General features: G+C 36.2%; 1 protein-coding gene across 3 annotated transcripts in view; it reads right to left on the bottom strand.

Moving 5' to 3' along the window:
- The window catches only part of LOC107147750 (myb/SANT-like DNA-binding domain-containing protein 3), a 137840-nt gene that overhangs the window by 39868 nt on the left and 79462 nt on the right, over positions 1-18510 (bottom strand). For all 3 annotated transcript variants that reach the window (XM_015492262.2, XM_048783299.1, XM_048783300.1), the window contains 2 exons: positions 10683-10709; positions 6914-7010 (listed from right to left, as the gene is read on the bottom strand). In XM_015492262.2, the coding sequence (XP_015347748.1) occupies positions 6914-7010; positions 10683-10709 (124 nt within the window). The remainder of the gene's footprint in view (positions 1-6913; positions 7011-10682; positions 10710-18510) is intronic.

The following is an 18510-nucleotide window of genomic DNA, read 5'->3' on the forward strand; positions in this document are numbered from 1 at the left end:
GGTAAAGTGCCCTGGGTCAATCAATCCCCAGTACAAAAAGGAGGAGAAGGAGAAGAAGAAAAAAGAAATCTTTACTGGCATCTGTCATGAACTACAGAACTTATTTCTGGACAAAAGAACCTGTCATTACTAACAAACATCCAGATTATACTTTGGACAAAATAATGTTTAATAGTGTTTATTTTCTGTTCTCAGAAAAATACAAAATTATTTTTCCATTATAATCTAAGGGGCCACAGAAGGAAATCATTAAACCTAAATAATTTTAAAAGCCTATTATTATATGTATCTAGAATAAGGCAATACTAAATAACAATTACTGTCACTCCTGATTAGAAAAAACACAGCAGAAAGAATAGAAAATGATAGAGAAGGTACTGCTTTGGTTCTTTTTAAGCATATAAAGCTTCCAAAAAGAAGGATATTTTGTAGGATACAAATGTGTTGCATTAGTCTTGTTTTAACAAGGGAAAGAATTTTGTTGGAACTTTCAGGCAGAGATTCATCAGACTGTAATACTGTCCAGGAATCTGTCAAAAACAGAAAATGGCACCACAAATGACAAAGATGCCCAGCAGGTGAATTAAGCTGCTTATCAATGTTGTCTGTTACACTGCATACCTATATGATTCTCAGATATTTATAGCACTCGGGGGGTGGGGGGAGGGAACAGCAGCTCCAAAGAGGAGATTACATCAAAGAGGCAGAATAGCAGAGCCCATTTCCATAAAGCGCACCACAAAGTTCAAAAGGAATAATTGGAGGGTTTTTATAACTCACCTGTACTGGCATTATGCCTGATGGTTCTACAGTTTCCTCAAACCATTCCTGGGCAGGGATTTAGGTCAGGTATATAAAAGATACTGATGTGAAGGAGTCCTATGATTATGTGGCCCCACTGTCCAGAGAAACAGCTGGTGGCTATCTTGCAGCAATAACTTCCGCCTTGGACAGATTAGAAATACTGTTTAGAAAAAGTGGGGTATGGTACTAAGAACATATGGTTTAAGAAATATAAAGTGCTGGACGGGAGGAGCTCTTTTCAAGTTTCAAGACTTAGTAGAAAGTCTATTCACTATACTTCACCATGGACACAGTGGAATACTGAAACTCTTCTTCGCAAGAGTCATATTTCTTGGAACACTACCTACCTACTTCTAAATATAAATCTGAAAGGTAAGTAGTTATGGATACAGCTGTTCTAAGCCTACAACACCACTGGAGAAACAGTATGCTTCAGGAAGGAACAGGGAGAAACCTCATAGAAACAAAAATAAAATAAATTATAAGTGAATTAAAATAATCACCAAGTGGACAAAAGTGATAAATTATGTGCAACAAAGTTCATGCACTTAGCTGGTTGCATGACACACACACTGTAATCCCAGCAGCTTAGGAGGCTGAGGCAGAAGGATCCTGAGTTCAAAGCCAGCCTCAGGAACTTAATGGGGCCCTGAGAAACTTATCAAGACCCTATCTCCAAATAAAAAATTTAAAAGGCTAGGGATGTGGCTCTGTGGTTGAGTGCCTCTAGGTTCAATTCCAGTACCCCTCCCCCCCAAAAAAAAGTTAATGCACTTGGCTCCTAAGAAACCATATAGTCTCATTTTACATTTATAACGTATTTCTACATTAGATGTAGTTATTACAAGTCTACAGTTTCCTATTCAAAGGCAGAAAAGCAAATAAAAAGTTGGGGGCATCTAGAGTCAGGTTCACTAACAACACACACTGTCAACATCCAGAAGCAGCAACTATGAGTCTGACACAGTAGCAACACAAAATTATTTTTTAAAAATAGATGTGAGAATTCAAAACACAAAGCAGAATGGCTTCAGTACAATAATGAAACAACCACACCAGGAGCCTCTGAGAACATCACCATATTACACATATGTACTTGACACAATGGGTGCTCTGGTCCTCCTATTTAATAGGAAGGCATTCAGGCTCTCCTGAGCTTACCTTAACCTGTAAAATCAAGACAATACTTCTTTACCTACCTACCAGACAGATCTGACAGCAAGAGTGGGGAGGGGGCCATGAAAAAAATGCTCTGAGAACTATAATACACTTTACAAATTTTAACATTAAGCAAGTTCAAGATCCACCTCAGCAACTTAGTGAGAAACTGTCTCAAAAAATAAAAAGGGGTGGGGAATTAGCTCAGTGGTAAATGTTCCTAGGCTTAACCCCAAGAACAAAAGAAAAGAATATGTTAAAATGTAACCAAGTGTGGTGGTGTACACCCATAATCCCAGTGACTCAGAAGGCTGAGGCAAGAGGATCACAAGGTTCAAGGCCCATCTCAGTGAGACCTTGTTCTAAAAATAAAAAACAAAAAGGACTGAGGATGTAGCTCAGTGGTAATGCATCCCTGGGTTCAATCCCTAACACCCCTGCCAAAAATTGTACATATGCATATATATGTATATTAGAATATGATATATTTAATAAGGCAAGAAAGCACATAATATATTTAAATCAAATTTCATTAAAATAGCTAAATGAAAAACATGGTATTAGTCTTTTTTGGTACACATGATAGTAGAGTGTATTTTGAAATATTTTACATACATGGAATATAACTTATTCTAATTAGGACCCCATTCTTATGGTTGTACATGATGAGCGGCACTACTCTTAATAACAAAAAAATTAATTTACATGGCACCCAAAATGCTGAAGTTTTTTAAAACTTAATTATTAAGGACAAAAACTTTAAATCAAGAGAAAAGTATAAGTTTCTCTTTGGAAACTAGATGGGTTATATAGCTTTTCTTCTGATAGGAAGAATTTTTTTTTCAAAATGAGAAAATACAAAATATTTTTAGTGGATGTACCCATATACAAAAATCTAGTCGGGCTCGATGGTGCACACCTGTAATTCCAACAGCTTGGGTGGCTGAGGCAGGAAGATCACAAGTTCAAAGCCAGCCTCAGCAACTTAGCATCTCAAAATAAAAAATAAAAGGGGCTGAGAATGTAGCTCAGTGGTTAAGTGCCCCTGGGTTCAATCCCCAGTACCAAAAAAAAAAATCATATACAAAAATCTAACATGATATGTGTGTGTGTGTGTATGCATACATACATATACACACACACACACACACACACACACACTAATGTAGTTACATTCTAGAGCACTATTTTATAAACCATTGGTGATAATCACTAATGGATTATGAAGTCAATTTAGTGGATCACTATGACCTTTTTTATCTTGCATGGTACTAGGGATCAAACCCAAGACCTTGAGCAAACCAGCCAAATACTCTACTACTAAGCTACATCCCCAGCTCTTTTTATTTTATTTTGAGACAGGGTCTTAATAAGTAGTCCAGGCTGACCTCAAACCTCAATTCTCCTACCTCAACCTCCTAAGTAGTTGGGATTACAGGTGTGTACCATGGAGACCGGCTTCTACAAACATTTTTTAAGAAAATAGGAAAGGAAATGTTCAAGTGCACTGTATTTAATAAAGGTATCAATCCACAGAACATTGTTGTTCTTAACACATTAGCACTATGTGTATATGTATAAAAGTGCTGGGTAATAAGGTCAATGCCTTTCTTACATGAGGCATAGTCAAAAAGTCTGAAAGTTACTGATAAGAAAAATCGATAGTCATTTGGATTCCAGATGGCAGCTGAGGACTATGAAAAGCGATAGTTCTTAGAATGACCAGGAGACAGGAAGTTAAAAACCTCACAGCTAGGACCAGGTCAGCTGGATGGAGAGGAGGGCAATGTTATTTTTAAAAATTTTTCAGGCATTCTAGTACTTGTTATTCATCCTCATTCCAGCCCCCATTCCCTATGCTTGTGTTCTACAGCACAGCAGAGTGACTAAGTACTTAATAATCTATTATTTATGTCACAAAGAATTAGAAGAGGGGAGCTCAAGGCTCCAAACATAAAAAAATGCTAAGGAGACAGGAATGCTAATTACCCTGATTTGATCAATATACACTGCGTCCATTTACTGAAGTATTATACTACACCCCATAAATATGCACAATTATTACGCATTAATTTAAAGTGAGCAATTTTTAAAAAAGAGAGCAAGATCACTAACTGGCTACTCACTACTGGGGGAGTAGAAGAGGGAGACTAAAGTCAAGAGTGATGCAGTGTGAGGAGGATTCAATCTACCACTGCTGGCTTTGAAGATGGAAGGGACCACAAACCAAAACATAAGGGCTGCTTCTAGAAGCTAGAAAGATTAAAGGCACAGATTCTCCCTGAGAGCCTTAAGAAAAGAATGTAGTGCTGCTGACACTTTGATCCCAGCTCAGAGACCAACCTGTGTCAGATTTCTACTCTACAGAACTGTAAAGTAATAATGCAGTTATTTTAAGCCAAAACACACAAAGCAACCGCCTGCCAAAAAAAAAAAAAAAAAAAATTGCCAGGAAGCTACTTTGAAGAAAGAAAGAAGCATTCTTTTCAGTAATTTAAAAAAAAAAAGACAACTTATGCAAATGAGGTCCAAAAAAACATTGTCCTAAGTTTATAAAAGATAGGAGAATCCACTCCATCAAAACCCTGGTTTTGGTCCTATTTCCTCATCCGTAAAATAAGAAGATCAAACTAAAAGATCCTACCCAACCTTAATAATGACTCTGATGGCATTTATAATAATTCATGACAAGAGTGCTTAGTTTATAATAATAAAAAAAAATTTAAAACAAAAAGTTTGCCTTTTTATATGACAATAAATAACATCTTAAGTAATAGGTTTACATATGCATATTTGAGTCTTAATGGCTAATGTCGTATTTCTGCACACCTAAAAAGTCTAGCTAGCTAGGTAAAAATTATCCTTAGGTGATGATGTTACTTTTCACTTGGTGCCAATCATGGATAGCACAATGAAAGTACCTTGAAGGAGTTATATAACCTCCATATATCTTTCTTGTTGCTACGGTTCATTTAAAAGTTAAATTTTTAAAAATGATTGTTGAGATATATTTACATTGTTAAATTAACTGCAATCAAAATGTTTTATAGACTAAAAGGTTCAATATTCTTAAAATTTCCTTTTAAGACACAAAAGGAAATTCTATAGTAGAATTTAGTTTCATCCTTTATTTTCTAGATAAAGGTATCAATTACTTCCTCAAGCTTTTTTGACTATTGTGTGGTCTTGACTGCGATCCCAGTCTCTGTGCTCCTTCCCTGATGGTAAGACCTATATGTTCCTTACTATCAGTAAGCCTTTCGTGGTCTATGCCCACTCCCTTGTGCTTAGGGCCTGCATGTACAAGAATGAGAGCTACAGTTCAAGATACACAGAATTTAATGTATGTGTTATTTTAAGCCAAAACACATACATTATTAGTACATAAAACAGAGTTGCTCTGATTGAAAATATGATACATTTTATGAGGCATTTATTCACATAAAGATGTGTATTTTGTCATACAGATATCATATTTGGGACTACCTTTGCAACTAGCTGGAATCTGTTTTACTTCTAAGTAAAAGACCTCTAGCTCCTTCTATTTAGGAATGAAAAATGACAGCAGAGCAATACATAAAATAAGGCTGAATGGAGGTACTGTCAAAGGAATAAAAACAGATCAACAGAGCCAGCCAATCAATCATTGATAGCTATACTGTAGACTGCATACACACACACATACACACACATGGGTGTTTCATCATGCCATGAGTATAAATCAAGAAGAAGATATCTTTCATCTTTTCTTTCTTTTCATTCTAAAAGTCCATATTGCCCATCATCTCTCTTGCTCTACTGGCTAGTATCTGCTTGGAAAATTTTCTCCCAAATCAAATCATTCTGGTTGAACTGAGCAGACACAGGCCAGTCCAAATGACCCAAGGACAGAAATACAGTAAATTCAGGTCTTACTGAATTCACTTCTCACTGAACTTGCTTATCTTTTGCCAAGTTTCACCTACACTGAACTATCAGGCATTTAATTTTACCAAATGCCATCCAAATAGTTGATGTTGTACCATAAATACTGAAAATGGAATGATCTTGATTTTTAATACTCCCTTTGGGCATTAATGCTAATTAGATCTAATTACTACTATTTTGTGAAAGGCACTCAAGGGCTGAATAAAAGATGGGACTGGAAAATACACACCAAAAATATGTAAAAGTAAGGAAAAGAAAGTGCAAATCTCTGTAAAATAAGCATTTTGAAATATGCACTAAGGGGAAACGGAGGAAGTAAACAAGATGCATTTGTGCAATCAGGTCTTAAAGTCAGCAAACTTTTAAAATCAAACAAGCATAAAGCAGGCACTGTAGGAAAATGAAAGAAGGATGAAACTGGAAACAAGTGAACAGAATACTGATGAAAGGGAAACCAAACATGACTGTTGATAAATGTCTACATTATCACTATTCTACCAGAGAACCCCTATCTTCCAGGGAGTAAGAGGAAAACTGGACAATGCTTCTAGTCATTTTGTTCAGCCTTAGTGAAGGCTGATCATGAGAAAAACAAAAATGTCAGCAGGGATTTGTAGAAACAATTTTTTACTTAACACACTGAAAATATGAAAAGATTTCTGTATAAAACTGAAAGAGAAGAAAAAGAGAAGTTGTTTTTGTTATAGATATTAATTAAAAGTGTACTAAGATAATTCAAAATTGCAGGTTGGGTTAACAAAATTAGCAGCTAGTATAAAATTATCAATGAAAAAAAAAAACCACAGGTAATATCCAAAAACTATAAATGGATTTTCTGTCTAAAATATAACAAACTTATTTACATATCATATCAACTTAAGAGAAAAGTCATTAAGACTAGCATTAAACTTAACAAATACATAAAGCACAAAATACACAGAACCAGGCAAATGATACCTTTCTATAAATATAGTCATGCTGAGGACCAACCTCTAAGTTTATCCCTTTCCCTCAGTCAACTCACCCAACATTTTCTGCATCTTCATCACACTCAGCTTTATATTTGCAAGGTCCACACTTGGAGTGTTTTCTGTGAGCTTCTGCCCCTGACCCTTCCTCTTCTGTTTAAAAAGAGAAATTAAACTTTCAACCAAACGTTGGGATCCTTTCCAGATACATTTCATGTTTTCATTACCCATTATCCTGTTTCTGGGGAAAAATAGCCCCAGCTCTTGCAAAGAGTCACTTCCAAAATCTATCAATGCTGTTAATAATGAATACAATATAACCTGTAACACAAGTATTGTTGCTAGCAAAATAGATATGATAACGAATTGCTTTTAAAAGAATTACCATGTGGGCTAGAATTGTGGCTCAGTGGTACAGTGCTTGCCTAGCATGAGTGAGGCACTGGGCTCGATTCTCAGCACCACATATAAATAAATAAAATAAAGTCCACTGACAACTAAAAAAAAGTTTTTTTAAAAATTACCATGTGGGCTGGGGCTGTAGCTCAGTGGCAGAGGGCTTGCCTAGCATGTGAGAGGCACTGGGTTCAATCCTTAGCACCACATACAAATAAACAAAACAAAGGCATGGTGTCCATGTACAACTAAAAAAATTTTAAAAAAAATACCGTGTAACACTGAGTAAGAGAGAGGATTAAAAAGTAATTCTGGGTTTCATTCCTAACACACAACCCCCCAAAAGGCAATAAATTCAGTTCTGTAATTACCCTTCTATTGAAATAAATCTGTATAATGCTGGTTAGCAGAACAAGGCTTGAAGACCACAGAATTTAATTTCCACCCTTTTCCTCACATTAGTTTCATACCTGCCTTTCTAACTACATAAAAACTAATTCCAGAATTAAAACAAATATCTGTCTCCAAATTTTGAAAAGGAAAGGGGTCTTTTTATAAAGGACCTTTTTTCCCTTTGCCTACTTGGTCCCTTGGCACCTATGACCCAGCACAAAAAAACAGCAGAAATACTAGCACTCAGCTCACATCCCATACCTGAGGAGATCCTACATACATGGGTCTCAACCTCAGTGGATCCATATCATGATAATCTCAGACTAGGCAGGGAATCAGCACTGTGGCCAATTTAACAATTTCAATTCACTCAAGAGATTTCTCAATTTTGTTCAGGAAAGAATACAATTCAAATGATATCAATCAGTAAATAAGGTTTAAAAGGAAGCCAGGAATTGTGGTGCATGCCTGTGATCCCACCTGCTTGAGAGATTGAGGCAGGAGGATGACAAGTTCAAAGTCCAGCCTGAGCAACTCAAAATAAAACTTAAAAAGGTCTGGGGGTGTGGCTCAGTGGCAGAGTGCTTGCTGAGCATGCACAAGGCCCTGGGAGAGAGGAAAAAAAAGAAAGGAAGAATAGGAAGAACAGAAGGGAGGAAGGGAGAAATTTTTAAAGGAAATACCATGCTAAGTATAAATACTTCCAGTCTTCCAATTTGGTGTGTTTGCCTGCACTCTAAGTAGAAATATTTCCAGGAAGATTTCAGAGATCATAATCCTAAGTAATTCTGAGGATTCAAAACATTATGAAATACTAGTACCACCAATAGCTCACTAAGATTTATATATTAATTTAAGTAAACTACTAATCTTTCTAATTCATACTCCTAAAAAGGACCAACTTACCTCCTTAGAGTAAGATATCCAATACCGTTTCATATTAGCAATTCCTGAAAACTATTCTCACTTCTTTTATCACAGGAACAAGAACAACTTTTTGACTGAATATCTGACCACAGGATCTAGACCTGATCTCTTAAAATCCTTTCTAGCTCTAAGATCTAGAAGTCATGGGCTGATCCTTCACACATTATAAAGTTCTGCTTGAATATGTCCATTTAAATCAAATTCTAGCTGTGCGCAGGGGCACACACCTATAACCCACCCCAGCAGCTCGGGAGGCTGAGGCAGGAGGTTTGGGAGTTCAAAGCCAGCCCCAACAACTTAGCAGGGCATTAAGCAACTTGGCGAGACCCTGTCTCTAAAAATACAAAAAAGGGTTAGGGGTTTGGCTCAGTGGTTGAGTGTCCCTGAGTTCAATCCCTGGTACCCAAAAAAGTAAAAATAAAAATAAATCAAATTCATAGTTCAACAGCTTTAATCACTTTCTTTTTGGCTGAAGCTGCTATTCTTGAACTTCTTCATGATTGTTCTGTTCTCTAGATAACCTTCCAAGTCCTTTTCAACTCTTGAATTTTAGAAATCTATGAAATACAGAGTAAGGTGTAGTCTGGAATAGGGTTTCATGTGGTGTTGAATGATCATAACTGTAGCTTACATTTGGAGCAAATCTTCCCAGCATGAGTGTTCTTTTACGGTATCCTCATAGTACTTCAAATATTATTTTTCATACAATAGATAGAATTAAAACCTCACTAGACTGTGAAATAGTTTAGTCATTTTTTTTTAATTTTTTTTTGTTGCTGACCTTTATTTATTTATATGTGGTGCTGAGAATCGAACCTAATGCCTCACATACACTAACCAAGTGCTCTACCACTGAGCTACAACTCCAGCCCCTAGTTTAGTCATTCTTTTTTTTTTTTTCAGAGAGAGAGATAGAGAGAGAGAGAGAGGTTTTTTTTTTAGTTTTCAGCGGACACAGCATCTTTGTTTGTATGTGGTGCTGAGGATCGAACCAAGGCCGCACGCATGCCAGGCAATCGCACGCATGCCAGGCAATCGCGCTACCACTTGAGCCACATCCCCAGCCCCCTAGTTTAGTCATTCTTAATTCTGACCATTTAAACTCTATTATTTGCTACTGCCAAATATTAATTTGCTCATATATTTGTAAAATAAAAATTAAAACATTAGAAAAAAATTATTTTTTTGAGGGAGAGAGGGAGAGAGAGAACTTTTAATATTTATTTTTTAGTTTTCGGCTGACACAACATCTTTGTATGTGGTGCTGAGGATCGAACCCGGGCCACACGCATGCCAGGCGAGCATGCTACCGCTTGAGCCACATCCCCAGCCCCAAAACATTAGGAAATTTTAAGGGTTTAAACTCTAAATTTCACTGGAACTATTCTATAAGTTCTCCCTTTTCTATACAAAACTGACTCTGAGTATTATGACCCTGTACCTTAAAAATTCCTAATGATAGAGCTGGGCGCAATGACACATGACTGTAATCCCAGTGGTTCAGGAGGCTGAGGCAAGAGCATTGTAAGTTCAGAGCCAGCCTTAGCAACTCAGAGAGGCCCTAAGCCACTTGGCAAGACCCTGTCTCTAAACAAAATATATAAAAGGGCTGAGGATATGGCTCAGCATGAAGCACCCATGGGTTCAATCCCTGGTACACACCCCCCCAAAAAAAAATTCCTTATGATCAAAATTTTGGAAGCAAGGAGTAGGAGAGAATCACAAATACTCTGACCCAAGCTAAACTCCTTTGTGTGGATGATCTCAAGAGGAAGTAGTTTTGTGCAGCCTCAATTTAACAGAGGCTACAGCATTTTCTTCTTAGTCTGACAACACACCTTCAGTGAAAAATGCATAAACTAGGGAATGGCTGGGGCCAAGGGCCATGCAGTGGTGAGGGATAATGGCTAAGGGGCAAATGGTTTCGTTCTAGATATGAAATGTTCTAAAGTTAATTGTAGTGAAATGTACAACTCTGTGAATATACTAAAAGTCACCAAGTTGTACACTTTAAACAGCTGAACCAAGTGGTATCTGATTACATCTCAAAGCTGTTAAAAAGAAAAGTACAACAAAACAAATGCCCTTTAAGAAGTACTTAAAACTTACCTCCTTCTCCAGATCCAGAACCATTATCTGAAAAGAGAAACAATAAATATAAACACTTTTACTGGAAATTTAATGCTTTCAAATAGTAAAATTTCTTTTTAAAAATAAAACTGTAATATTCATTATCATAACAGTCCCTTTCTTATATTTTGCTATCATTTTTTTTGCTATCTAACATATTTTATGCCTCTCTCAAATGTGACTTGGATACATAATTATCTATAGCTCAAATTTTTTTAACCCATTCAGAAAATGTCCAGGTACAACAGAGTGAAGACCAATAAATATTATAAATAGTTAAATATAAATAACTAATTTTAATTCACTCATTTAAAAGGTGAAAGAATATTTAATTTTGTTAAAGCTTGAGAGGAATAATGAAAAAGCTGCTTCATCACAAAGGCAGGAAAAGAGCTTTGAGTCTTGCTCCATAAATCTTCTTAATGAAATCTGTGGATAACGAACAAAAGCCAACAGGTAGCGAGAGGAGAGGAAAGCCCAGAGGTTTGGAAGCAAAGGAGCTCAGGACTGAGTGTTTCATCTCTCTGATGAAATTAACTATTACTTCTAGAAAATCTTATCAGGAGGAATCTCAGAAAATAGCCAATCTAAAATGAAATTAGTGTAAAATATGTATTTTATAATGCTAAAAGAACCAACATACAACAAAATCACATTGAAAAGTAGGTACCACTGTGGCATAATCAGCATGGAGTTGTTAAAAAAAAAACACACACACACAGAGAATGTAAGTGAAGAATATCACACAGCACTTTACAAGAGAGAGAATACCCTTATTCTAGAGAATCCATACTTCAAATAGTTCTCTGGAGTGAAAGACAACACCCAGCTCCCTTCCCTTCAATCTCCTTTAGACAACAAATTCCCAGATATGGTAAAAACAGGAAAAATGAGAAAAACATAGATTGTATGCAGTACTGATTGCAAAATTTTCATGGGCTTTTGTGGAAATGTCTTCAGTTGAGTTCAATTTTGATTAATTAGCCATAAAGTGACATCTTCCCTAAGTGATGAGGAAAAGAAAGAGTAAATCAATAGGGAAAAAAAACAAAAAACAAGGAAGGGAATTAATTGAACATTGTTCTTAGACCAAATTTTCTTAGGAAAACACTTCCTTATTCCTTCTATTCCATATCCACCCACTGGTGCGTATTCAGTCCCAGACACCATGACACATGCTAGGAATAAAATGATAAATAAGACATGTTCCCAGTGCATGAGACACTTACTCCCAACCTCTTTTTCAACCCATGTCTAATTTTAATAAATATAAAAATATCATGCCTTCCTTGGTCATTTCAAATTTCTAAATAAACACTATGACTACTCATAATGAAGTAGAATAATTCTAGATTATATCTGTAGTCAATACACACACCTTCTCCAGCCCACATCACTCCATCCTAACCCTGAGATTATGTTATACCTCCCTAGGCAGGACAATAGTATCCTGAGGTTGAGAAATCACTGATCTGGCTGGAAGCAGACATGTAAGATAAATAAAATACAGTATTTATATGCGTAGATATATATAAAGTGTGAACAAACAGACTAGAGATGTCACAGAAGAAAGATTTCAGAGAAAAGGCTTAAGCTGGCCACACTAACCTGCTCTGGATCCAGTCTCAGAGTAGGCCCAGGTCCATCCCGCCACCTGCAGACACCCAATGGACCTGCAGCACAGGACCACCTCTTCCAACCAGCAAACCACTGTGAGAGCTCAGACTCAGCCCAGATCCACCCACAAGAACATAGACCCAGGCCCAGGGTAGGTCCAAGTCCGCCACCCTGACCTCCACCTGGGAGCCCAAGCCTAACCCACTTCCATCTTGGGACACTGCAAACATCACCATAGCCATCCTCATAGCCATCCCCATGCGATAGCCTCTACTTTTTGACAATAGACAGGGCCTAGATAGAAGCAGCTGCATCTCAGAGCAGGCATCCCAAAGACAGTGTAAGGCCCACCCTTTCAGCCCCATCTGTGTAAAACATTGCATCCATCTTGGGGCACCTCCACTATTATCTCAAGTAACCTTGGCTACTGCCACCGCCACCTTTAGTTGCAGTAGCACACACTGAGGGACACCAGCAGGGTGTGGAAGCCTAACATCAAGGTGAGATGTAGACAATCTGCACAGACACTATAAGAATATAGAGTAGAAACTGAAATATCTCAGATCCTCATTGCAAGAAAGGAAGACACATAGACTACATGAAAAAAAAGGGGAGGAAAGTGCCCCCAAACAAACCAGGATACTACAATAACAGAACCCATGCACAGCAAAGTTGATAAAATGCCAGAAAAGGAGTTCAGAATATTCATAATTAAAATGATCTCTGAATTAAAGAATGACCTAAAAGAGCAAACACAGGCAAAAATTGATCACTCCAACAAAGAGATAAGACAGCAAATACAGGCAATAATTGATAACACCAATAAACAGCTAAGAGAGCAAATACAGGCATCCATTGATCACACCAACAAAGAGATAAGGGAGCAAATACAGGTAGCAAAAGATTATTTCAAGAAAGGGATGAGATTCTAAAAAAAGAAAAAAAGAAAAATCAGCAATCCTTGAAATGAAGTAAACAATAAACCAAATAAAAAAAAAAAAACTCAATAGAAAGCATCACCAACAGATTAGATCACCTGGAAGACAGAACATCAGATAATAAAGACAAAGTATACAATCTGGAAAATAAAGTTGACCACACAAGGTGGTAAGGAAAGATGGTAAGGAAACATGAGTAGAACATCCAAGAATTATGGGACAGCATCAAAAGACCAAATCTAAGAGTTATTGGGATACAGGAAGGCGCAGAGTTTCAAACCAAAGGAATGCATAATCTCATCAATGAAATAATATCAGAAAATTTTCAAAACATGAAGAATGAATTGGAAAACCAAATACAAGAGGGTTACAGGACACCAAATGTACAAAATTACAACAGATCTACACCAAGGCACATTATAATGAAAATGCCTAGTTCAGAATATTCAGAATAAGGATAGAATCTTACAAGCTGCAGGAGAGAGGAATCAGATTATACATAGAGGAAGACCAATTCTTATCTCAGCAGATTTTTCAACCAAGACACTCAAAACCAGGAAATCATGGACAACATATATCAAGCTCTGAAAATGGATGCCAACCAAGAATCTTATATCCAGCAAAATTAAGCTTTAGATTTGATGATGAAATAAAAACTTTCCATGATAAACAAAAGTTAAAAGAATTTACAACTAGAAAGCCTGCACTACAGAACATCCTCAGCAAAATATTCCAAGAAGAGGAAATAAAAAACAATGATAAAAATCAGCAGAGGAAGGGATTACACTAAAGGAAAATCTAATCAGAGGAGAAACCAAGTCACCTTAAATATCAAAAATTTTTAAAAAATGGCTGGGATTACAAATCATGTCTCAATAATAACCCTGAATGTTAATGACCTAAATTCACCAAGCAAAAGAAACAGATTAGCAGATTGGATTTTAAAAAAGACCCAAAATATGCTGCCTCCCAAGAGACTCATCTCATAAGAAAAGACATCAACAGATTGAAGATGAAAGGCTGGGAAAAATCATACCACTCACATGGAATGTGAAAGTAAGCAGGGGTTTCCATCATCATATCAAATAAAGTAGTCTTCAAATAAAGTAGCTAAAGTTAATCTAAAGGAATAAAGAAGAACACTACATACTGCTCAAGGGAACCAAACCCCAACAAGACTTAACAATTATAAATATATATGCCCCAAACAATGGAGCATCCACGTTCAACAAACACTTTTCAAATTCAAGAGTCAAACAGACCACAACACAATAATTCTGGGTGACTTTAACCCATTTCTTTCACCACTGGAGAGATCTTCCAAACAAAAGCGGAACAAAGAAACTACAGAACTCAATAATACAATCAATAACTTAGACTTAACTGACATATATAGACTATTTCATCTTTCAACAAGCAAATATACTTTCTTCTAAGTAGCACATGGATCCTTCTCTAAAATAGACCATACATTATGCCACAAAGCAACTCTTAGCAAATATAAAAAAGTGGAGATACTACCCTGGGTTCTATCAGATCATAATGGATTGAAATTAGAAATCAATGATAAAATAAGAAATAAAAGCTACTCCAACACCTGGAGACTAAATAACATGCTACTGAATGAACAATGGGTTGCAAGAAGACATCAAGGAGGAGATAAAAAAATTTTAGAGGTGAATGAGAACACAGATAAAACATATCGAAATCTCTGGGACACTATGAAGGCAGTTCTAAAAGGAAAGTTCATTGCATGGAGTTCATTCCTTAAAAGAAGAAAAAGTCAACAAATAAATGACTTAACATTACATCTCAAAGCACTAGAAAAAGAATAACAAATCAACACCAAAAGCAGAAGATAGAAAATAATTAAAATCAAACCTAAAATCAATGAAATTGAAACAAAAAAAAAATTGAAAAATTTGACAAAACAAAAAGTTGGTTCATTGAAAAAAATACATAAAATTTACAGACCCTTAACTATGTTAACGAAGAGAAGGAGAGAGAAAACAAATCATTAACATACATGATGAAAAAGGAAAATCAAAACAGACACTACAGAAATAAAGAAGATAATCAGAAATTATTTTGAAAACTTGTACTCCAATATAATAGAAAACACTGAAGGCGTCAACAAATTTCTAGAGTCATATTTTGCCCAAACTGAATCCAGGATGAAATACACAAATTTAAACAAATCAACTTCAAGTTATGAAATAGAAGACACCCATCAGAAGCCTACCAATCAAGAAAAGCCCAGGACCAGATGGATACATAGCCAAGTTCTACAAGATCTTTAAAGAAGAACTAATGCCAATACTCTTCAATTTATTTCAGAAAATAGAAAAAAGACTTCCAAACTCATTCTATGAAGCCAATACCACCCTGATTCCAAAATCAGGCAAAGACACATCAAAAAAAGAAAACTTCAGACCGATATCTCTAATGAATATTGATGCAAAAATTCTTAATAAGATTCTGGCAAATCGTATACATAAACATATCAAAAATATAGTACACCACGATCAAGTGGGCTTCATCCAGGGATGCAAGGTTGGTTCAACATACGGAAATCAAAAGATGTAATTCATATCGACAGACTTAAAGAACCATATGATCATCTCAACAAATGCATAAAAAGCACTTGACAAAATACAATACCCTTTCATATTCAAAACACTAGAAAAACTGGGGATAACAGGAACATATTTCAACATCATAAAAGTTATTTATGCTAAGTCCCAGACCAACATCTTTCTAAATGGAGAAAAACTGAAAACATTCCCTCTAAAAACTGGAACAAGACAGGGATTACCCTCTTTCACCACTTCTATTTAACATAGTTCTTGAAACACTGGCCAAAGCAATTACACAAACGAAAGTTATTAAAGGGATACGGATAAGTAAAGAAGAACTCAAATTGGCACTATTTCCTGACAATATGATTCTCTACCTAGAAGACCCAAAAAAATCCCACCAGAAAACTTCTAGAATAAATGAATTCAGCAAAGCAGCAGAATACAAAATCAATACCCATAAAACAAAGGCATTTCTGTATATCAGTGACAAATGCTCTGAAAGGGAAATGAGGAAAACCACCTGATTTATAATAGCATCAAAAAATAGGAGCTGCGACTGTAGCTCAGCAGTAGAGCACTCGCCTAGCATGTGCGAGGCCCTGGGTTCGATCCTCAGAACCACATAAAAATAAATAAATAAAGGTATTAAATAAATAAAATAAAATACTTGGGAATCAACAAAAGCAGTAAAAGACCTCTACAAGGAAAACTACAGAACGCTAAAGAAAGAAATTAAAGAAGACTTTAGAAGATAGAGACTTTAGAAGATGGAAAGCTCTACCTAATTCTTGGATAGGCAGAATTAATATTGTCAAAATGACCATACTATCAAAAGCACTCTACAGATTTAATGCAATTCCAATCAAAATCCCAATGACATTCTTCATAAAAATAGAAAAAGCAGTCATGAAATTCATCTGGAAAAATGAGAGATCCAGAATAGCTAAAGTAAGAAGAATGAAGCAGGTGGCATCACCACACCAGACCTTAAACTATACTACAGAGCAACAGTAACAAAAACAGCATGGTATCGGCACCAAAATAGACTTGTAGACCAATGGTACAGAATAGGACAGAGACTATCCCACATAATTACAGTTATCTTATATTTGACAAAGGCGCCAAAACCATACTATTGGAGAAAAGACAGTCTCTTCAACAAATGGTTCTAGGAAAACTGGAAATCCATATGCAACAAAATGAAATTAAGCCCCTATCTCTCACCTGCACAAAACTCAATTCAAAGTGGATCAAGGACCTAGGAATTAAGCCAGAAACACTACATCTGTTAGAAGAAAAAAGTAGGCCCAAATCTCCATCGCGTCAACTTCCTTAATAAGACTCCTATAGCATAAGAATTAATATCAAGAATCAATAAATGGGATGGATTCAAACTAAAAAGCTTCTTCTCAGCAATAGAAACAATCAGTGAGGTGAATAGAGAACCTACTAATTGGGAACAAATTCTTACTACACGCATGTCAGATAGAGCATTAATCTCAAATATATAAAGAACTCAAAAATCTTCCATGTATGTATTATATGTCAAAATACATTCTGCTGTCATGTATGACTAAAAAAAAATTAAAAAATAAAAATAAATCGTATGGCAAAAAAAAAGAACTCAAAAATCTTAACACCAAAAAAACAAATAACCCAATCAATAAATGGGCCAAGGAACTGAACACCCACTTCTCAGAGGATATATAATCAATCAACAAATATATGAAAAAATGTTCAACATCTCAAGTAATTAGAGAACTCCAAATAAAAACTACTCAAAATTTCATCTCATTCCAGTCAGAATGGCAGCTATTAAGAATACAAACAACAATAAGTGTTGGCGAAGATGTGGGGGAAAAGGTACACTCATACACTGCTGGTGGGACAGCAAATTGGTGCAGCCAATATGGAAAACAGTATGGAGAATCCTTGGAAAACTGGGAATGGAACCACCATTTAACCCAACTATCCCACTCCTTGGATCTATACCCAAAGGACTTAAAAACAGCATACTAGAGGCTGGGATTGTGGCTCAGCGGTAGAGCACTCGCTTAGCAAGGGCGGGACCCGGGATCAATCCTCAGCACCACATAAAAATAAAGGCATTGTGTTGTGTCCATCTACACGTAAAAAATAAATATTTTTTTTAAAAAACCAGCATACTAAAGGGACACAGCCATATCAATGTTTATAGCAGCACAATAGCTAAACTCTGGAACCAACCTAGATGCCCTTCAGTAGATGAATGGATAAAGAAAATGTGATATATATATATATATAATGGATTATTATTCAGCATTAAAAGAGAATAAAATCATGGCATTTGCAGGTAAATGGATGGAGCAGGAGAATATAATGCTAAGTGAAATTAGCCAATCCCCAAAAACCAAATGCCAAATGATTTCTCTGATTTAAGGATGCTGATCCATAATATGCTGTGGTGGCAGGGGATGGAAAGATTAAATGATCTCTAGATAGGTCAAAGGGGAAAAGGGGAGGGAGGGAGAGGGAGAGAGCATAGGGGTAGGAAAGAGAGTGGAATGTGATGGTCATCATTACCCTAAGTACATGTACGAAGACACGAAGGATGTGACTCTACTTTGTGTACAACAAGAGATATGAAAAATTGTGCTCTATATGTGTAATATGAATTGTAATGCATTCTGTTGT

The sequence above is a fragment of the Marmota marmota genome, unplaced genomic scaffold (assembly GCF_001458135.2).
Source record: "Marmota marmota marmota unplaced genomic scaffold, marMar, whole genome shotgun sequence".
Classification (NCBI taxonomy): Eukaryota; Metazoa; Chordata; class Mammalia; order Rodentia; family Sciuridae; genus Marmota; species Marmota marmota.